The sequence below is a fragment of the Diadema antillarum genome, unplaced genomic scaffold, assembly GCF_040938485.1.
Source record: "Diadema antillarum isolate AM-2024a unplaced genomic scaffold, OU_Dant_1.0 seq00000676_RagTag, whole genome shotgun sequence".
In the NCBI taxonomy this organism is placed as follows: domain Eukaryota; kingdom Metazoa; phylum Echinodermata; class Echinoidea; order Diadematoida; family Diadematidae; genus Diadema; species Diadema antillarum.
In genome coordinates, this window is record NW_027271582.1 from 809,078 (window position 1) to 830,205 (window position 21,128).

The 21,128-nt window shown below is 37.6% G+C and overlaps 1 protein-coding gene across 1 annotated transcript; it reads right to left on the minus strand.

Annotated features, from left to right (window-relative positions):
- Nucleotides 1-1,276: 1,276 nt before the first annotated feature.
- Nucleotides 1,277-15,052, minus strand: LOC139737040 (uncharacterized). The gene is made up of 8 exons (XM_071647718.1): nt 14,913-15,052; nt 10,072-10,218; nt 7,416-7,631; nt 6,252-6,308; nt 5,299-5,499; nt 2,983-3,126; nt 2,333-2,375; nt 1,277-1,506 (listed from the first exon to the last, which is right to left on the minus strand). Exons 2-8 carry the CDS (start codon nt 10,198-10,200, stop codon nt 1,478-1,480), a joined length of 819 nt encoding a protein of 272 aa, XP_071503819.1. The 5' UTR covers nt 10,201-10,218; nt 14,913-15,052; the 3' UTR covers nt 1,277-1,477.
- Between the last annotated feature and the right edge of the window lie 6,076 nt (nt 15,053-21,128).

The following is a 21,128-nucleotide window of genomic DNA, read 5'->3' on the forward strand; positions in this document are numbered from 1 at the left end:
ATTCGGAAAAGAAAAAAAAAACTTTGCTTGGAAAGATGTTCGGTATGCAACTATCTAAAGTACACGCCATGACACACACACACACACACACACACACACACACAAAGACACGCTATGAGAGTAAGTTTACAACGTATGAAAAAAAATGCTAAGGTGTATTTCTTAATATACGAATATAATTTATTTGCTGAAACTTATGACAAAGCAAAAAGCATACACAATTTGTTTAATGTTTATTTTACAATCCTACACACAATTCAATATGAGAAACCGGAATGTTAGCTTTTTTTTTTTTGAATGAAGCAAATTAATCAAGGTTTCTTCTATAAACTATTTTTTTACATTTTACAACTTCGTGACATAATAAAAACTTTGTGACATTACCATTGAATAATGTTCTACCTGCTAAACAGCAATAACGACTGTTCTGATACTACCTCTTTTGGGTTTATGTAAATAGTTTTTGATCCCGGGCAATAATCATTTTTCTAATCTACTTTGCCTTACACAGGTTTTGTTTGTTAGTGTCTCACTCTATAGTAATGATTGTTTACACTAAACTGACAATTCGCTGATAAATTCACTTTTGACTGCGTTGTTTGCACTATTTTCAACTGCAGCCTTGACTATGAAGTTCTGAACAACTTGGTTCAACTTTTCAGCCTTTTCGCCTATTAGAAACGGCATTTTTGCAACTCTTATTCTTTGTGGGCAATGTGAAGAGAATCTATGTACGAAAATTAGAATGAACTGCATAAAAATTTCTAAACTTTAAGATATTAACTTGAAGAGCTCATTAAGACCTGCACATGCACGCCAATAGAAATGCGCAATTTGAAATTTGAAATTTGATAAAAATTGAAAGAAAATGTTTTCAATTTGTGTGGTTTTTTTTTCAAGCGACCCATTTATCAAATCTGTATGACGAAACTGTATAACGAAAATTAGTGGTGTCACAAAGAAAGTACATACATAATGTAAAAACATGGGAATGATTTTTAAGATTCGCATTATCTCTCCGCTTGGAGAATGTACTGTGCCTGATTGTGCTTCTTAACGATGAGCAATATAAGCATATACATCAGCAATACATAAAAAGTGATAGCTGTCTATCAACAGAGTTTAGTACAACAAAGAAAGACATGGTTTGCAATACATTTAATAAGAGTAATTTGTTAGTGGAAGTTATACTATTGGCCGTATAAGTTTTATCCTATCACATTATCCTATCACAGAATCAAATGAAGCAGAGACTACCAAATACATACGATGCGCTTTACATTCGTGTAATGTCTTTTAAGACAAAAGAGAAGTACACTGTATAGATATCACTGCGTGCATGAGAGAAAAAGACCCGAAACGGCACAAAACTGCAATCATGTATTTTATGTCAGAATCGTGATGTTACAAAAGCCATTTACACGCGAGCTAGCTAACAATGCAGAAGATTTCCTGCGAAGCTGACGACGATTCCGGTTTAGGCCTTGGAGGCATCAGGGCTGGAGTCTGAGAAGACAAGATGGAGAATGTATATTAGTCTTATTACAAACAAGATAATTGCATAGACATTTACATGAAATATTAACATAAATATGAACATTAGTACATTTATAGGTTTTTAAATGGGCTATACAGTACTGGTCGAGGTGGGGATTCATGTTTTTTACATTTGTAAGTGAGATAATGAGAAACCTCTTACCAAATATGAAAGAGCATGTAAATTTATTTGATGAAAATTGGTTTTCAAATGGCTGAGATATCCAAAAAAGTGGTGATAATAAAAGACTACAGGCCACGCCTTTAGTTAGGATATCTTTGTTTCACCTTGTTTGGGATATCTCAGCCATTTCAAAACCGATTTTCATCAAATAAACTTTTGATACCCCTTAGAATTGCATGCTCTTTGACATCTTATAGTGTGGTTTCTGAATATCTCGCAAAACGTTAAAAGCTAAATCCTCACCTCGACCAGAACTGTACACACCCTTTAAGTTTACAGGTGTTTCAATGCATCGGAATAAGGAGGCAAACGATTCTACATACTGTTGTAATCATAGAAAATGTATTTAATCAGATACCCGTGTCTTTTCTCAGCAATCTTATTATTGTATCAAAAGGACATTAATGTATCATACATACATATTATATATACATATGATATATATATATATATATATATATATTTGCAATATATGAATTAATTTATAATTCTTTAAGCATGATCATTGATGCAGTTAATTTGATTCGATTATGTTAAACTGCAATATCAAGGCGCGTGGTACGAAAGAAAAAGAAGAAAATGTATAATATAACGCCAATTCTGATTTCTTACCTTGGGTTGGAGCTGCGATAGGTGCAGAACCATAGGCGTAGACCTTTGGCAAAAAGAAAAGGAAAAATAATAAATTATTAACTCTCACGGACTAGGAAATAATATGACGAAAGTCACATAGCGGCCTAAATACAAAGATTCACCAGTTCAAACATAATAGAGTAGGGACCCTATGGCCTTCTATGTGCAAAAGCTTTAAACTTTACCATTTTTGAAACGATCTTGTACGTTCAACTTTTCAACGAGAGGGCGTCTCTGCAATTTCATTCCTAATGAGAGTTGTGTACCTTTGGGAGCAGTTATTTAGAAAATATTCAAGTTATTACATTTAATATGTGTATAGGTCAGTTACAAAACATCCTACCATAATAAGAATTTCACAATAAAGGTTAGAATATAAGGAGATATCATTATCATCATTAAACCAAAACTGCAGACAGTTTATTCTATGAACAATTTTATTGTGACTATTGTTCAAATTTTGTATCTTTAATAAACTTAGCACTGATTATACTGATTAACATTTTTCCATTGCTTGTTTTTATCCCTAACTCACATTTTAGGATACTGGAGCACTAAAGCTGGGTTATTGCTTCATCTGCAATTTTTAAATAACGCCTTTAAAGTTGAACTAGTGGCTTGTTTCTCACCAGGACTGTCTGGGCTGGCTGCTGCTGCTGCTGTCCGGAGCAGCAGCAGGTCAGGCCCTTGCAGGAGAAGGCAGCGCCGACGACGGCGGCGATGAACACGACAAAGCCGAGCAGGGCGCTGAGAGAGTGGATCACGACGAGACACTGCGGAAAAGATATTGGGAAAAAATGAAAGATATTAAAATGACCAAAAACACGAAAGAATTAACGAGTCAATAATAAACATACAAATTCTCTACATAGAAAAGCAGGCAGATTCACTGGTACAGTGTACATGAACTATACAGGAAGGCAATCACATAGGCAAATCTATAGATTCGGTAGTTACAAGATGAGGGGAGACAGAGAATGACAGACGCACATAGTTAATGGCGCGGAATAAATTCGTGAATGACACATAAGGATCCTCTTCGTATGAAATCACTCTTCCAGTTCGATCGTTGCCATAGTTATAGACCCGCGCGTGGATTCTTGAGTGTATCTGCGTTACACAGCATTGTTCGTACGCAGTCGTTATCGGTTTTATAAAAGGTGCCAACATGCAAAATAACGTTTAATGGTTGTGCACGAAATTTGCAATTTATAATTCTAGTCGATAATTTTCGAACTACAGTTCCTTTTATTGGAGAAGTCATTATTTTCGGGTTATTAGAAAAGTACAATAAATTCTTGCGAGTGACAAAATTCCTCGTTGCTTTCACTCAAGAAAAAAAAATGCTTTCACAGAACGCTTTTACTAAAATAGAGGAAAATTTTCCCAAAGGCGGATGTAGGCTGGTGGGCCTTCACGTAAATGGAAGGATTGCTGGTAAGGACAGTACCTCCAGTCGTCGGTTGAGAATGATAAGGGCGGTAAGTTGTCACTAAAGCCATATTAGTGTTCAAGACAACTAAACGCCCTTCTCATTCTCAACAGACGTCCTCATAGTTGCATGTAAAATGTTTCCAAATAAAATGTTGTGAAACTTTCAACTTCCATAATTACCTTTCTAATAATCATTCCAAGTCTGATTACCATGGAACTTTTCTTATCTTGTTTGCCTGATTCATCTCTACACTATTTAGTCGATTTGCCTTTGTTTTGTGCGGATTTGATGTCGAAGAAGATCACCTCTTATTAGTCTCTCGAAATCTTTCTCAAAGGCCCGAATTCACGAATTTGGTACAAGCTTTGTCCATGGTGTAAACCATGGTCAGAGACCGTAGTTTTGTATTGGGCGCCAAGTGTCGCATGGCCCATTTTTTAACGAAATGTTTTCATTTCGTCGACAAAATAGGCCATGCGACACTTGGCGCCCCATACACACCTATCGTCTTTGTCCACGCTTTAAAACATGGGCAAAGATTGTACCACCTTCGTGAATTCGGGCCTGATTGTCTTCCTCCACCCCCCCCCCCCCCCCCGTCTCCCACTTCTTCTCTATGTAGTTTTGTCTCCTGCTCTGGCGGTCTCCAGCTTTCCCTACATTTATCCGTATTATCAGCTATTTTGTATCTATCCATGTATCTGCGTATCTATCAATCATTAACTTGTTCTCTTATTCTTTCTCTTTTTCTTTTTACTCTTCTTAAACTTGGCTCTCCATAGCTAGTGCCTCTTTTGACATCTTATAGCGCTCGGTGAAAAGTGTTAACATTGTGTTTCATTTGAATTAATCAAATTTTGAAACCTCGGATAATCTCGATACCGCGTTATTCTGTTTATTCCTTTTCCTGCTATGCTACTTTACAAATATTATATTAAACATGTAGAACGTAACTTCGTGTTGTCCTAAACCCTTCAAATGTAGCAGGGGGCTGCTAACCAGAATATACTCCCCAAAGGAACAGTTTTGCCAGTACATTGATGACGAATTGCATGATTGCTTATTTCTCAAATATTCATTTACTTCGTTCTGTTGGCTTGAAATAGGTTATTCTTTAAATAACGGAGTGTGCTCTTAGCTTTTGTGTGTGAGTGTTAAATGCGAGTTGAGGCTCTTGTTTCTTGCAGATGAATAATAATCATAATAGTTATAATAACAATTATGATGATAATGATACTGGAACTACTACTACTGCTACTACTACTACTAAAAATGATGATGATGATGATGATGATGGTGATAACAATAGTAGTAGTAGTAGTAGTAGTAGTATAATAATGATAATAATGAAAAATAATATTTTGATTGATTAGTATTGATAATAATAATAATAATATCATTATTATTATCATTATCATTAATCTATGAATGAGTTCCATACGTTATGGTATCGGTCAGGAAAGTAACCAAACAAACAAACGAATTGAGCAAATCAAACATAGATACCCACCACATTGAGCTGATACATGCAGGATCCCCAACCAACGTCCACAATACGTCCATTCTCGAATTCAGAGCTGGGATAGACGACATCGGAGTAATCCGGGCACACATTGTGGAACGAGTACCATGCCGCCGCTGATCCCTGCACGAGAGCGACGTAGACTCCCTGGATGGCGGCCAGGATCGACATCACAAGGTAGGCTACGATCTGAAATTAATGGATTAATGTTATAAGGAAGTACTATAGTATAAGTGAATTAATTTTCTTTAGACGAGAATACCATTCTTGTAGCTCCTAGTTACAAAAAAAAAGTAATCACACTACACGTACTACATCTGCGTCAACCACTACTACTATACTACTACAACTACTGCTACTACTGCTACTACAATATAGTTACAAATATTATTGCTACAACTACACTGCAATATACCACTTATTACAACAACAAAAGCTAATTGATGATAATAATGATTTATGTGATAATAGCCCACATGAGTTTCCGATATTTGTTTTTCTTCAAAATAGCATGACGAGAATTCATTTCTTCAACACTTAATGATATTCAGAATTTTGGTTATTTAGGGATGCCGGACTTTAATATTAAAGATAGAAGAAGAACTTTGCTTAATTCTTTCTTTTCAACTTTCGGACGGACTACGACTGTAAAGAATATATAGCTAGTGCAACATGATATTTTGACAAAATAATATATGAAAATAAACTCTACGTACTTTTTTTTCAATCAATATGTAACGATTTTAGACAAATAGTTTCAAACAGATTATGCACTTGCTAATTTCTCTCCTCCGCTTGCAGATGTATGTTTTATTTCATGTTTCAAATCATGTTTCTTTGATTTGTTGTAATTGTTTGTATCTGAAAGAATTTGACATTGGAAATAAATTCTTATGTGAATTGAACTGGATTGAATTGAGGAGGGATCATGAAATACTTACTGCGCAGCTGCCCTTGTTCTTTGTGCATACGCCGATGATACCAGCTGGCAAGAACAGCTGAAAGAAAAAAAAACACACCGCACAAACAAAATTATGAGAAAAGCTTCAATGGGTGCGCGACATGCTGGCTAGACATGTTTGTATGAGATTGGTATTCAGCCAAAGACAGTAGTCAGGCATCGTCTATGTATTAAGCAAGTTGAGAGATTGTACATTGTTTTTTCGTAGTCATAACAATCAATAAGATTTTGAAAAAAAAAAGTACAGACGGTAACAGGCAAAGAAGGAAAAGAAAACGATATGATCCAATACGTGTGCAGACCGACCACATTATCTTGTTGGTGGTGGGGATACTAATAAGCATCGTTCTAGATATAGGGTAAAAATAGCACCCTTGTGGGTTTGATGTTTTACTGAAATGAAAATAATTTAAGATTGGCATCATAACGCAGATGAGATCGAGCTCTACACTGTCATACTAACATTCCAAACTGCCATAATTGTGATAACGGCCTTCTAATTCTCACCAGACTATTATATTATCCACAAAGTAAACATCCCTTTCAGACACACAATGTCAGAGGATAAAAGACAACGTCATTCAGCACTCCCGCCTTATTACTGTTAGCATAACCCCCCATTTACGCACCTTCTTTCCAATCTTTTTTTTTTCTTTCTCTGTCCTTTTCCTCCCCATTTAGAGAAAAGATGGGGTGATATTGTGTAACACACCTTTCTCATTATTACAGAGCTCAGACCGCACAAATTTACAATGTGTGACAACAGAAATATTGTTGTGTCGGCTATATATTCTTCAAAATGATGATCCTAGAAATTCACAATTACTGACTCCTTTCAAAGGGTATTCTGAACGATGAAGATGTTATGACGATGATGATCAATGTTTTTATACCTTTCTATCAAAGGCGTAAAGTGGGCGGAATCTCCCTCGTCACTAAAGTTTCAAATTTGGCCATTAACATATATTATGTAGTATACTAACATTCACTTTGCTTTGTATATTGGGCTGCTCTCGTGATTCATCACAATTATTCCAAAATAAATTTGATCATGTGGAGCTCTTTCTCTTTCAGGGTAAAATCCCCTTTTTATGCAAGTGTATAACCTTAGCATGATCGCAGAAAATGAAACAGCCAAACTCACAATGACCGCGCCTGCGATATCGGCGCAAAAGCCAGGGTATTCGGCATAGAACCCTTCCTCGGAGACCACGATGGCGGCGGCGAACAGGCCGGCGATCAGGATCGCGGAGATCAGCTGGATGAGACCAGTAAAGCGGCCGGACATAATGGAGAACCTGTCCGAGCGGCCCATGCAGCAGTCACAGCATCCCGGAGCTTGGGCGGGCCCAGCAACATTCTGGGGTGTGGGGAGAAGATACAGGGAAGACATTTGTGTTTAAGGAAGCCTGATATTGTTTGTTTGTCGGTTATTCATCTTCACCTTTTACTTTCTTTGTCCTGTTTTAATCCCGGAGAGTTTTGCCGATTGAAACGTCAGATCAAAATTAAAGCTCTTTCTACAAGTCGTGTATGCCATATCTAATGTTAAAAAGTCTTTGCCCATTAAACCTGATATATTGTTCATTCTATATACTTATATACATATATATATATATATATATATATATATATATATATATGTGTGTGTGTGTGTGTGTGTGTGTGTGTGTGTGTGTGGGTGTGGGTGTGTGGGTGTGTCTTCGGGCCAATATTTCGAAAAAGAATATCATCCACTTTTGTTTTGTGCGAATGCATATTCCTGCGTTGAAGCACTACTTAGGATGACTTGAGTCACACGATTTTCTGTATACTGCTTTCATATTTATTTTAAGACACCCATATTAATGGTTTCAAAGTTCAAATTCAGACCTAAGCAATGTGACTGTGCATGAATTCCAAATCTATCCTTTCAGATTTGTTCGATGGGCGGCCTGAGCACCTACAAAGACTTTCGGTTTCGATTTTATCGGTTTTCACTAGCGAGCACTCACTTTCGGAATAGCAAGATTGCTGTTTGGTTGTTTTTGTTTACGAAACTGTAATATCATATACAAAATGAACAGTGTTGAACAAGACATAATTGAGACATTAATAAATGGTGAAGTATCAAAACAAAACGAAAAAAATGACACGTGTCAATGTTAACGGTGGATAGCTCATTTCAGATTTATCTCGGCCTACATGATAGATCTCTTCTTTCGTGGAGTCCAAGATTAATAAACCTATAATATAACTACCAGCAAAAGAAAAAGATTGATCTCAGTCATTTGGTCGTGATGTGACTTTCAATTTTTACCTTTAATTTCATCATAATCACCGACAAAATTACTCTTGCTTATGGTGTTGGTGCATTCCACAAATAAATGCTAAGTTTGGTGAAAATCAATCGCTCAAAAGGGAATTGGAAGTGCTCTGAAATGATTATATACCCAGTCCATCGTTTTTAGGAAAATTTTTGAAATCATGATAATTTTTCAAAATCGACAGGTAAAATCTATAGAAAAATGTGTGTGTTTTTTTTTTATTGAGTTATCACTATACTATATTCTCAGGTCCAGATCATACCTGGCCATACAGTGTATATTCTATGTTCCCAAAACCTATAGGGAAAATCGTATGGTAGGTCTCACGCCAGTAGATAATGTCACAAATAGGGCGTGAAAAAAAGAGATAAAAGAAGTGAAATATGTTAACCAGAAATGATTCATGCATTCGGCATTTGCTAAGGAGAAAAAAAAAAACCCTGTTGAATTCATGTTCGTAGAATTAAAGATGGTACAGGGTTTGAGGTAGGCTCTTTAATGGAAGGAAATATATATAATATATATATACATATATATATATATATATGTATATACATGTATAACATAATATGATATATATTACATGAAATACCCAATCTCCGAAGTCCTCATTGATATTGATTTAATGCTTAAAAGCAGCATAAATATGTTTTGTTAATCGCCGCCGACATAAAACATGATACAATGTACGTAGGTCGCCGTCTCTAAATTCTAGGAAAACCTTGTTTGTTTGTGTCTTCAAATTGCGGCATTTGCGGTATTGCATCGGGATAATCAGCTTTAATGGATGACATAATTCCCTTTCAGGTGTGATACCGATAAACACCTGCAGTTCATGTTATTTTGCTGATCATAGGACAGCATGTGACGATGAGGCTGTCCTCATAATTGGCAAGATGATGTATGTGAGGCTTTGGCGAATTCCCAAACAGCATACTGCGCATGACCTGCATACGTAAGCGAAGCGAACGGCATGTATTGGCCCGCGGGATTTATGTATAGGTTCTGTTGCTGTGCGGAAACGTGCACCATGCACCTAACTCTCCGACTCCGCTCGTTATGTCTTAAAACAATTGAAACACTCAAATGGAAGCGCAGCTAAAGCATGATTACATTCAGTGTATATGCCCTGCATGTTAAATGTACATACGGTTGTAACTCGGCCCAGAAAAAAAAAAAATCTGTGCAAAGTGGTGGCTGAACCTAACAATGCCGTCGCCAAAACCTCCCGTCACGAAAATGTTGAGAGAATAATACATTATGTAAATATTTGAATAATTATGCAGATGTGCATGCTCTTTTCAAGAGAACGTTAGAAAGATTGATGTGAGAGCGACATAATTGTAAGATTGTACGATTTTATTTATTGACCCTATCGACCCCCTCTCGGGGTATGAGAGTACAAACATATTTACAATATATGAATACAAAAATGTAAGTGAGAACGTACAAGTACATGTGAAAAATAACAGATATAAAATATAGATTAGCTACCTGAATGGTGTAACCCGGCTGGGGTTGGTATACTGGGATGTTCGTTCCTGTCTGCTGAAGAGTATTAACTGGAACCTCGGAGGTCACGTAAGACGGAGGATCCTCCACAAGTCTCTGTTTGTCCTCCATTTCCGATCAGTTATCTGCCTGCATATATTATAATGAGACATTAATAAGAACAGAAAGAAAACAATCTAGCGTTGTTTCAATTGTGATGGGAATGATTTTCTGACCTTAGAATCAATCCAATCCAACTTCAATTAAGTTCAATTCCATTTCAAGTCAATTCATTTATTCAAATGCAAATCAGTTCTTTCAATTAGTCACCCTAATTCATTTCATTTCACTTTACTTTTACGTCATTTCATTTCAATTCAATTCATTTATTCAAATACAAGTCAATTCTTTCAATTGTTCACTCCGATTCATTTCATTTCATTATAATTCAATTCAATCTATTTCATCCACACAAAACAAAAAAGTAATTCATATTATGCAAAGTATACATTTTGTCAATTCATATATTTATTCTTCAATGATTTGTAAGAGGAAGAAAAAGACCGTTAGTTATCTTCGCAGAATAGTCATCTTCTTTTCATTTCGTTCAGTCATGTCTGATGCCAGAGGCAAAGGAAATGTGTATGGCTTGGGAGTGTTATTTATAATTTGACAGGTAGGAAAAGTATTGAGGGGATGACATGAAAGTCAGTATTTTTACATCAGCCTTGTATTGTATAATTCTAGGTAAGTATGTATCTAACATACAGTTAGTCGCATGATGAAGCTGACTTGCATGCACGTAAATGGTGAAAACATATTCTTGATCGGACCTTGATAAAAATGTAATAAACAAAATTTTCCCGTGTTTGCACAGCAAGGTGACAAAATCGAAAGGACATATTCAATTGATAAATACAAAGATGATGTTCTCATTTCACAAGTCTTGATCACATTAACTTCCATGCGCAATCATATCCCCTCTCATATTTTTCTCACATACAGTATAACCCTAACAAAAAAGTCCTGTGGTACTCCCTGTGGTACTTGTCGGTACCACACAATGTACCACACACTTGTAATGTTACCACAGGAACTGTGTGGTACTGTACCACAGGCTTGTAGGGTACTCCCTGTAGTACTTGTCAGTACCACACAATGTACCACATAAATAAATGTTACCACAGGAACTGTGTGGTACTGTTTTACAGGCTCATGTGGTACTCCCTGTGGTACTGGTTGGTACCACACAATGTACCACACAAATATATGTTAACACAGGAACTGTGTGGTACTGTGTCACATGCTCGTGTGGTACTCTGGGATGTACCACAGGGCAGTACCACAGGACATCACCACAGGAAAGTACCACAGGACAGTACCACATGACAGTATACACACAAATTGTCCTATGGTATTTTGGGACGTATACCACACGACAGTACCACAGGACAGTACCTCATGAATTGTCCTGTGGTATCTTGGGACGTACCACAGGAGAGTACAACAGGAAAGTACCACAGGATAGTACCACAGCACAGTACCACACGACTTGTTCTGTGGTATTTTAGGTCGTACCACAGGAAAGTACCACAGGATAGTACCACAGGACAGTACCACAGGAACTGTCCTGTGGTATTTTGGGACGTACCACAGGACAGTACCACAGGATAGTACCACAGGACAGTACCTCACGACTTGTCCTGTGGTATTTTGAGACGTACGACAGGACAGTACCACAGGGCAGTACCACAGGACAGTACCACAGAGCAGTACCACAGGAAATTACCACAGGATAGTATCACAGGACAGTACCACACGACTTGTCCTGTGGTATTTTGGGACGTACCACAGGATAGTACCACAGGACAGTACCACACGACTTGTCCTGTGGTATTTTGGGACGTACCACAGGACAGTACCACAGGGCAGTACCACAGGGAAGTACCACAGGATAGTACCACAGGACAGTACCACACGACTTGTCCTGTGGTATTTTGGGACATACCACAGGACAGTACCACAGGAATTGTCCTGTGGTATTTTGGGACGTACCACAGGACAGTACCACAGGACAGTACCACAGGATATTACCACAGGACAGTACCTCACGACTTGTCCTGTGGTATTTTGGGACGTACCACAGGGCAATACCACAGGACAGTACCACAGGATAGTACCACAGGACAGTACCACACGACTTGTCCTGTGGTATTTTGAGACGTACCACAGGACAGTACCACAGGACAGTACCACAGAGCAGTACCACAGGAAAGTACCACAGGATAGTACCACAGGACAGTACCACACGACTTGTCCTGTGGTATTTTGGGACGTACCACAGGATAGTACCACAGGACAGTACCACACGACTTGTCCTGTGGTATTTTGGGACGTACCACAGGGCAGTACCACAGGAAAGTACCACAGGATAGTACCACAGGACAGTACCACACGACTTGTCCTGTGGTATTTTGGGACATACCACAGGACAGTACCACAGGAATTGTCCTGTGGTATTTGGGGATGTACCACAGGACAGTACCACAGGACAGTACCACAGGATATTACCACAGGACAGTACCACAGGAATTGTCCTGTGGTATTTTGGGACGTACCACAGGAAAGTACCACAGGACAGTACCACAGGAATTGTCCTGTGGTATTTTGGGACGTACCACAGGACAGTACCACAGGATAGTACCACAGGACAGTACCACACAACTTGTCCTGTGTTATTTTGGGACGTACCACAGGACAGTACCACAGGGCAGTACCACAGGACAGTACCACAGGAAAGTACCACAGGACAGTATGACAGGAATTCCTGTGGTAATTTTCGATGTATACCACAGGAGAGTACCACAGGAACTGTCCAAAATCCCACAGGAAAATCATAATATGGTGCTATTCCACACAGAAGTACCACACAGCAAATTAAATTCGTAAGTACCACAGAAAAATGCTAGAGGATATTCTTTTTTTTTTCTTAACATTTTATACCAGAGGACTATCACATCAGGAGAATATCATACAGCAGTACCACGCAAGAGTACCACATAGGAAAATTATAAGGCAGAATCAACTGAAATTTATAACAAAAATACAAACAAAAAAGCACATATTAATATTCCTCAATTAATTGATAGATGAGTTATGCTGTGAATTACAGCAATTTGATTTGCCATTACTTATCCTGTCCTATACTCCTACAGTATTACCTATATAGTGAAAGTGCTGATGTAAAGCATGAGAAATTTCATAAGGACTTCTGTGGTACTCCTGTGGTACTCCTGTGGTACTCCTGTGGTACAAATTTTTACATAGCTCATGAATATTCATAAAAAGCACTCTAGATTTTAGAAAATACATATATGACTTAAAAAGTCAAAGTATTAATGATGGAACTTACTTTGAACTTTATGAAAGATTGCCTAATTATGTTATGTTATTCCCAATATCATAGATATTGTTATGAAAGTGTAATTTCATATCTTGATAATAAAGTATAATCGAGTTTAGTAACCATGCCTTAATGCTTTACGGATAGACGGCCATATATATATGTACTGATACGGTCGATGGCTACCTAGGAATAGAATATGACTATATAGATCTATTATAGGACTAGATTGGCACTTGGCCATTAGACTCTCGTTTGAGGTTATATGTTAGGAGTAGGACAGGTTATTAAGTAGGGCCATGTTTGTCCTGAAATCCATCACTCACCTATCAGGAATATTCCTTGATATGTGGCTAAAATTCTCCCAGATTTTTTTTTTTCGATCTATCCTGTGTGGTACTCTCCTGTGGTACCATGGAAATGCTGTGTGGTACTGCCCTGTGGTAAGGCTGTGTGGTAATGATCAACCTGTGGTACTGTCCTGTGGTACTGTCCCAAAATACCACAGGACAGTTCCTGTGGTACTGTTCTGTGGTACTAGTCCTGTGGTACTGCCCTGTGGTACGTCCCAAAATACCACAGGAATTCCTGTGGTACTGCCCTGTGGTACGTCCCAAAATACCACAGGAATTCCTGTGGTACTGTCCTGTGGTACTGTTCTGTGGTACCGGTCCTGTGGTACTTTCCTGTGGTACTGCCCTGTGGTACGTCCCAAAATACCACAGGAATTCCTGTGGTACCGTCCTGTGGTATGTCCCAAAATACCACAGGACAATTCCTGTGGTACTGTCCTGTGGTACTGTCCTGTGGTACTTTCCTGTGGTACTGTCCTGTGGTACCGTCCTGTGGTAATTACCACAGGAGTACCACAGGACTTTTTCGTAAGGGAATCAATACATGTAAACGATTTCGTATCAACAGTACTGTAGTCGTTTATCAACTAATTGCAATGAACACGAGGAGGGGGGGGGGGGTGCAGTTCCACTTCAACCAGAAACATAATCCAATAATGATTATTTGAGTGTACATGCAACAGGGGAGTCATATGATATGACGTAGCCTACATGTCAACATAATATTATTATGATCCTCTAAACCTATCTTATATTATTCTCTCTACATTGACAAACATACAAGCACACACACATAATAATGCAGTACGTACATTGTACATATACATTTACAAAATGTTATATATATATGATATATATATATACATATATAGAACCCTGATCATATGTCGGTATCATAACTAAGAGAAAGAGGACACATCATCATTAATCGAGACACACTTCTTCATGTAGAGATACCTCATAAATACCTCTCGTCCAGAGCACTATATTTGTTATCGTTTCATTGTACATTGTATGCGGAAGACTTAGATCACGAACTGCTGTCAGAGCGAAGCAGAATAGAAGAGAATGGGAATTAAAATACATACCTTTACTGTAGACAAACGACTGCAAGGTTTTGAGCGATGTCGCTAATCGATGATGCAGATTGAGAATAATATAGGCCGACCTGGGCTGCATCAAAACAGTACTAGCGCTGGCGCTTCGATCGAGGAAGTCTAGTGTCCAGGCTCTACTGGGAAAGAGTGATGACGTCATTGAATTGATCGCGCTGCATTATGGTACGTTCTAATTTGCATAGCGCCATAAACAGAACCTAGTCTCATATGCGAAACCCATTACACAAAGATGAATAGAAAAGCTTTCTCACCACAAAGTCCGTGGCGACCTTTAACACGCACGTTTTCAGTAAATAAATAAAAAGTCGCAAAGCTCCCTCCTTCGACCCACCCATCCATCTCTCCCTCTGTCCTTCTCTCTCTCTCGTTCTGACACTTACGTACAGACAAACAAACACACTCACACACACGGACGGACACATATATAATTTTATATTGGTATTATGTACATAATCATATATTTGATATCCTGTTATTCGATGTACCTCTCGGTATGCAGATCTAATCTTTGTCTGTGTTTTTTTTTTTTTTTCAATGAAGATGGTTTGTTGGTTTTGTTCAATTTATTTTTTTTCAACATTATTTCATTCATATAGCAAATGTATTGTTATAGTTATTATAATATTACAGAAAACATCAATATAGGCCTACGCATTACAAAGTAGATGGTTCGAAGAAAGAAAATGAATGTGTACATTAATTAAAAGAATGAAATCGAAGGCACAGAATCATTGTGCATATTTGCAGGAGTTTTCAGGGCCCTGTTGTGTAAAACATTTGGCGAAGTGAAACATAAGTCCAAATCAAACTTAAGAATCATACATAACTCTGTGTGTGTTTGTTTTTCAGACTTAAAGGACAAGTTCACCTTCATAAACATAAGGATTGAGAGAATGTAGCAATATTAGTAGAACACATCATTGAAAGTTTGAGGAAAATCGGACAATCCGTTCAAAAGTTATGAATTTATGAAGTTTTTGTGCAGTAACCGCTGGATGAGAAGACTACTGCAGTGTGTGAATAACTTAGATGTCACATGCGTACAACAATATAAGGAAAATATAAAGAGAATTTCACAAAATTTCATCTTTTGAAAAAAGTACACATTCCCCCGACTCGTTACCGACAAATGTTATGGGTAATATTATTCCCCCTGCCTTTAGAAAGAGGCAATTCAAGTGCTCTATTATTATGCGAAATAAGTGAAAATGTGTTGAATTTTCTTTACATTTTCTTTATACTGTTGTACGCATATGACTCACAAGCTGTAGTAGTCTCCTCATCCAGCGGTTCCAACACAAAAATTTTAAAAATTCGTAACTTTTGCATCGATTGCCCAATTTTCCTAAAACTTTCATTGATGTGTTCTACTAATATTGTTGCATTCTCTCAATCCTTATGTTTATGAAGGTGAACTTGTCCTTTAAGTTTGTTTTTAACTTCATAAAGCTCTTAAAGGACTATGAATCTGTTTGACATTAACTCAGAATTATTAGACTTAGCATCAAATGAGAACTTCCCCTTCGTATTTCTGATATTACTTGAATTTTCTGTGATTTGAAAATGTTTTTCCGTCATTGCCTTAATCAAAGGAAATGACCGTCAATTACTATATAGGCCTATTTAACAAGCACTCGTTTCAGCTTGGCTCTTACTGTTTTGTCAGTTGCAGAGATCAAAGGGACTGCGTCTGTAGACTAGATGATGACGTATTGACCGAGAATAGCACAGGACGAAAACAACAGACTTGCTTTTGCTCAGCTGAGAGGGGCTCTTTCCCAGTATCTCTGTACCATCGCGTGACAAACTGAGTCTCTTTTCATGCTTTGCTTGCCATGAAATAAAGGCAAGTTCATCACCCGTAAAGGCGTGACGTCAGGGTCTTTTGTCAGGACGTTTTGATTTAGTTTTGTCTCCTTTTGAACCATTATGGAACGACCAAGCTCCCCCGGAGTGGGACTGTAAAGGGCAACATAATGAGGTTCTCCGTGAGAACGCGTTCCCACTGACAACCCCCATTATGATTTGGGGTGAAGAAAAGAAAAAAAAACCCAAAAAACAACCTTTTATTCTGTCAGCTCCCGGTGCACAGACGCATAAATTATGTCTCTGTACGTGTGTGTATACGACAGCACCGCCAACATTCACACGTTCGAACGAGTCGGGGAGATTCTACAAAGTAATCAGGGATACATTTGAATGTTAAATGTATGTCAGCGGGTAATGGGCAATGGGCAAAAACAATACCCTTATCAGGGAGATTTTGATATTCATCTCACTCAGACATGTAGACATTTTGACATTGCTTGGAAGCCTACTGCAAAATCAGAGAGACACGTCAGCTCTGGTATGAGTGTGCGTTTGTCTTCACAGTGCTGACTGCATGATCAATCACATTCAGAGTGTGCACACACAAAAATTCTGGTTCGGTTTTTGTGCGACAATATACACTTGACCTTCGTACCAGTCCGCGTCAGAACTGATCGTTATTGATATGCAAATTGTTCATGACAGACACTTGTAATGGTAGAGACTGGAGGTCGCGGTGATCTCACCGCGTTCGAGCGTATAATTATAACGTAAGTGCAAACAATATAATGGAATTTTTCCGGCCACATGTTTGTCTGCAATTTCCTCGAACATCGAGATGTGAGATAGGTAAAAAAACGGCATTTTGTGTATTTATATGTATCATATACTTTTTTGTGGTACCTTCCAGTTAATCCTTGCTGATGTCATTGGTAAATATCTTTACTCTACTGACCACAAAACGCATAATTCAAACTAAAAACGAGGTCGTAAATGTCTATGACAGCTCTATCGGTCAGTAATTTATCAACAGTTCATGATCTTCTGTGCCTTAAGAGATGATAGTGCCAGCGATTTGCAAGGGAAACTTTATATAATTGAAAACAGATGGTTTTTGAGCGATATATCTGAGGAGCCACAAAATACGACACTAAGTCACGATATATGCATCTTTAAAGTTCAGTATTATTATTAATGGTATCTTTATTCAACAAATCATTGATCGCAGCCAGAGGCTGAATTACAAATGATTTTACAAAAGTGAAAAATATACATACACAGTATTACATAAAAACACAAATGCAAAATTACAAAATCAAAATAACACGCAGGCTCACACAAAACAACAATTCAAACAAGAAAGAAAACTCTCAGGCCCTGCATACACAAAAAAAAAATAATGAAAGTTTGAATTGACGTGGATCGCTGACCCTATATGGTTTCCAAGACAATCACTGCCAATCAGTACATGAATATTCATTAAGTTTCATGAATGTACATTGTACCTTAACCCATTTTCGGATATATGAGGGGAAACAAATTGGAATTGTAACATTTTCACTTAATGTTTGACCTTTAAAGGGGATGGCTAGTAACCGATCAGTGGGAATCAGTGGGAATGCTGGGGATGATTGTTCCAATCCTTGTGGGATTCATTTAAGAGTACATTATATCTACTGTTGTGTGAAAATTATTTGCTTCAGAACGGTCTCATATTCAAGTAATGTGCAGATTAATGCCCCGTCACTGACCAGGGACGCTTACTTGGAAACACTAAACTGCACATTACTTGAATATGAGACCATTCTGAAGCAAATAATTTTCACACAAGAATAGATATATAATGTACTCTTAAATGAATCCCACAAGGATTGGAACAATCATCACTCAGCATTCCCACAGATTCCCACTGATCAGTTACTAGCAATCCCCTTTAACCCTAATATTTCCAAAACAATCTCTGCCCATCAATACATGCATATTCACTTAGTTCCATGAAAGTACCTTGAACCATTTCCCATACAGATATATGTTAAGAAAAAATATTTTCACTTGACGTTTGACCTTTATAGTTAAATCCATGTGCCTTCAACGTTCGATTTTAGTAAAGACGACAACAATTTGTGATACCTGCTAAGAAGTAGCCGAATGCATAATTTTTACGAAGAATGACATTTGTGGAGTTCTATATTAGCTTTTTTTTATTTAAATAGAATTAAGCTATTTTCAGAATGGCTAGTCGATCCCGTAGATCACATTGTAATTCTTTTACAGGCAGTTTGGTATGATCGCCGCCAACAAAGGATAGTTGAATAATGATAGGAAAATCAAAATCATAATTTATTTGGAGACAAATGCATTGCGTTAGGATTAACTTTGAATTCATTCTAAACTAGAATTTCTTCCTGTTTATATATGAAAACGAAACATGATAGGTATCAGACTTCCTTACAAACCAAAATATGACGGACAAGAAATGAAAACAATTTTCTGGTGAATCATGTTTACTCCTGCTGCTAGTGTACGTGTTCATCAGGTTCACGGAGGCAGACGTGTGCAAGAATAATGAAGAAGCTTCAATGACTTGGAATAGTGAATCATATTCGTTCAATAGAGCCAAGAGGGGGGGGGGGGCAGGAGAAAAAAAGAGAGAGACAGACAGAGAGGAAGAGCGAGACACAGGCATTACACATTCTGATTGAGCTACACCATTTCCCAAAGCTCGCGTCGTATAAAATTGGAGTCATATGTTGAGAGAAGAAAAAACATAAACCGTATGGTTCCAACTCCGGAACTTGTGAACGGTATGATATGGAGCTCCGTGGGAACGTTTTGGTGTTGTTGGTTTTTTTTTTTAATTTGTTATGTTTTGTTTTGTTGTTTGTTTGTTTTTTGTTTGTTTGTTTGTTTTTTTTTTTTGCTGTGTATGATTTTCAACAAAACAGGCACTAGAAAAAAAAAGATGCAGAACTGCGACAAATACGAGAACATAATCGGCCGCGTATAACAATGCTTTTAGTACGTATATAAGTACCTGTAATCGAAGGAGTACAAATCACATCTTAAAATGGGCAACACAACACATAAACACGTAAGCAAGCACGGATCGTACACCAACAACCAGACAAGAGCCAAACACGATAGCGTCACATATTAGTTTTGCTTTATTGTCCATGTACTGCACGAAATGATTAAAAATGGACAGAGAGTCAACTCATGATATTTAACTTTAACAATGATTCAGACATAATATAACAAGTTAGCTTATGGTGGTGTAAAAATAGATAACAAAATACAGTGTACGATCAAAATAGATACATGTCTTGATCCTGCATGCACACTCTCTGTCGCAGTGAAAGATCAAAGTGTTTTCTACATGTAATATAACTCTTGTACTGGACATAAACACTGCTCGCTACGGCCACCTCCATCTTGCGTCCTCAAGTATCAGTACTGTCGGATCACGACTAAAGGCCCTTGAAAGTTAAAAATTACTTAGCGCCTAAAGCTGCATAAATTCTCCTTGACTTTATCAGATAAAATAACGCGAGGTACTTGAAAAATCAGCTGCACTCGTAAATCTATTGCCGCTCATTTCCGTCACATTTCCTCTCCGCACTATTAAACAACACATCATTCCTGTGTTAAAGTACGCCGATCATTTTCTTCACGGACTGATCAAAGGAACTATGTGATATCTGTAATGTAAGTGCACTTGACTTGTGTTGATTTATAACACCCTCAATATCACTTACGTGATCTAATGAATATCTAGATATGTGCCATATATTATTCTTATGATAATGTTTACAGGCTCAGATAGCATGGGTATAAAATGAAAACTTTCCAAACCAAGATTCTGTAAATGACGTCATAATTTCAATCACTGCTAAATTAAGTATCAATATGATTAACAAAAGACAGTATAGAACACACGCTCTCATATAACATGTACACTGAGATCAACTTACATGTTTTCGTGTTACTTGATATAATGATGAACAATACCATGCATGTTTCTATTCTCGTTTCTTTTTTTTATGCTGGTATGTATATCTTCGGTGAATATCCCAGCGATGACGTCAGATTGAAGAGAGGTAAACACATGACACGCGCTGTTTTCAATAGCAACATCGCTTGTGATCATGATCTACTGAGAGCAGGGAGGTGGAAAGAGACTGTCTGTCGTGTCGGACAAAAATACGATCACTTGGCACGCTTGAGTATAGGGCTCACACCTGTAAATATAATGGAATGTCCCTGACCGCATCACAAAATCGTACCAAAGATACTAAAAATGAATGAAGAAAAAAAATCTATTAAAAATCAGAAATGTAGTTTGGCAAAAACTGAATAGCTGTTGATATTGACCATAAA

Bases quoted from the DNA above. Each gene is read 5' to 3' on its own strand.
- LOC139737040 (XM_071647718.1), bottom strand. From the start codon at position 10,200: ATGGAGGACAAACAGAGACTTGTGGAGGATCCTCCGTCTTACGTGACC. The intron at 5,500-6,251 runs GTAAGTATTTCA...CATTAATTTCAG, and splicing joins AGAACAAGGGCAGCTGCGCA to ATCGTAGCCTACCTTGTGAT. The intron at 3,127-5,298 runs GTGGGTATCTAT...TCTTTTCCGCAG, and splicing joins GCATGTATCAGCTCAATGTG to TGTCTCGTCGTGATCCACTC.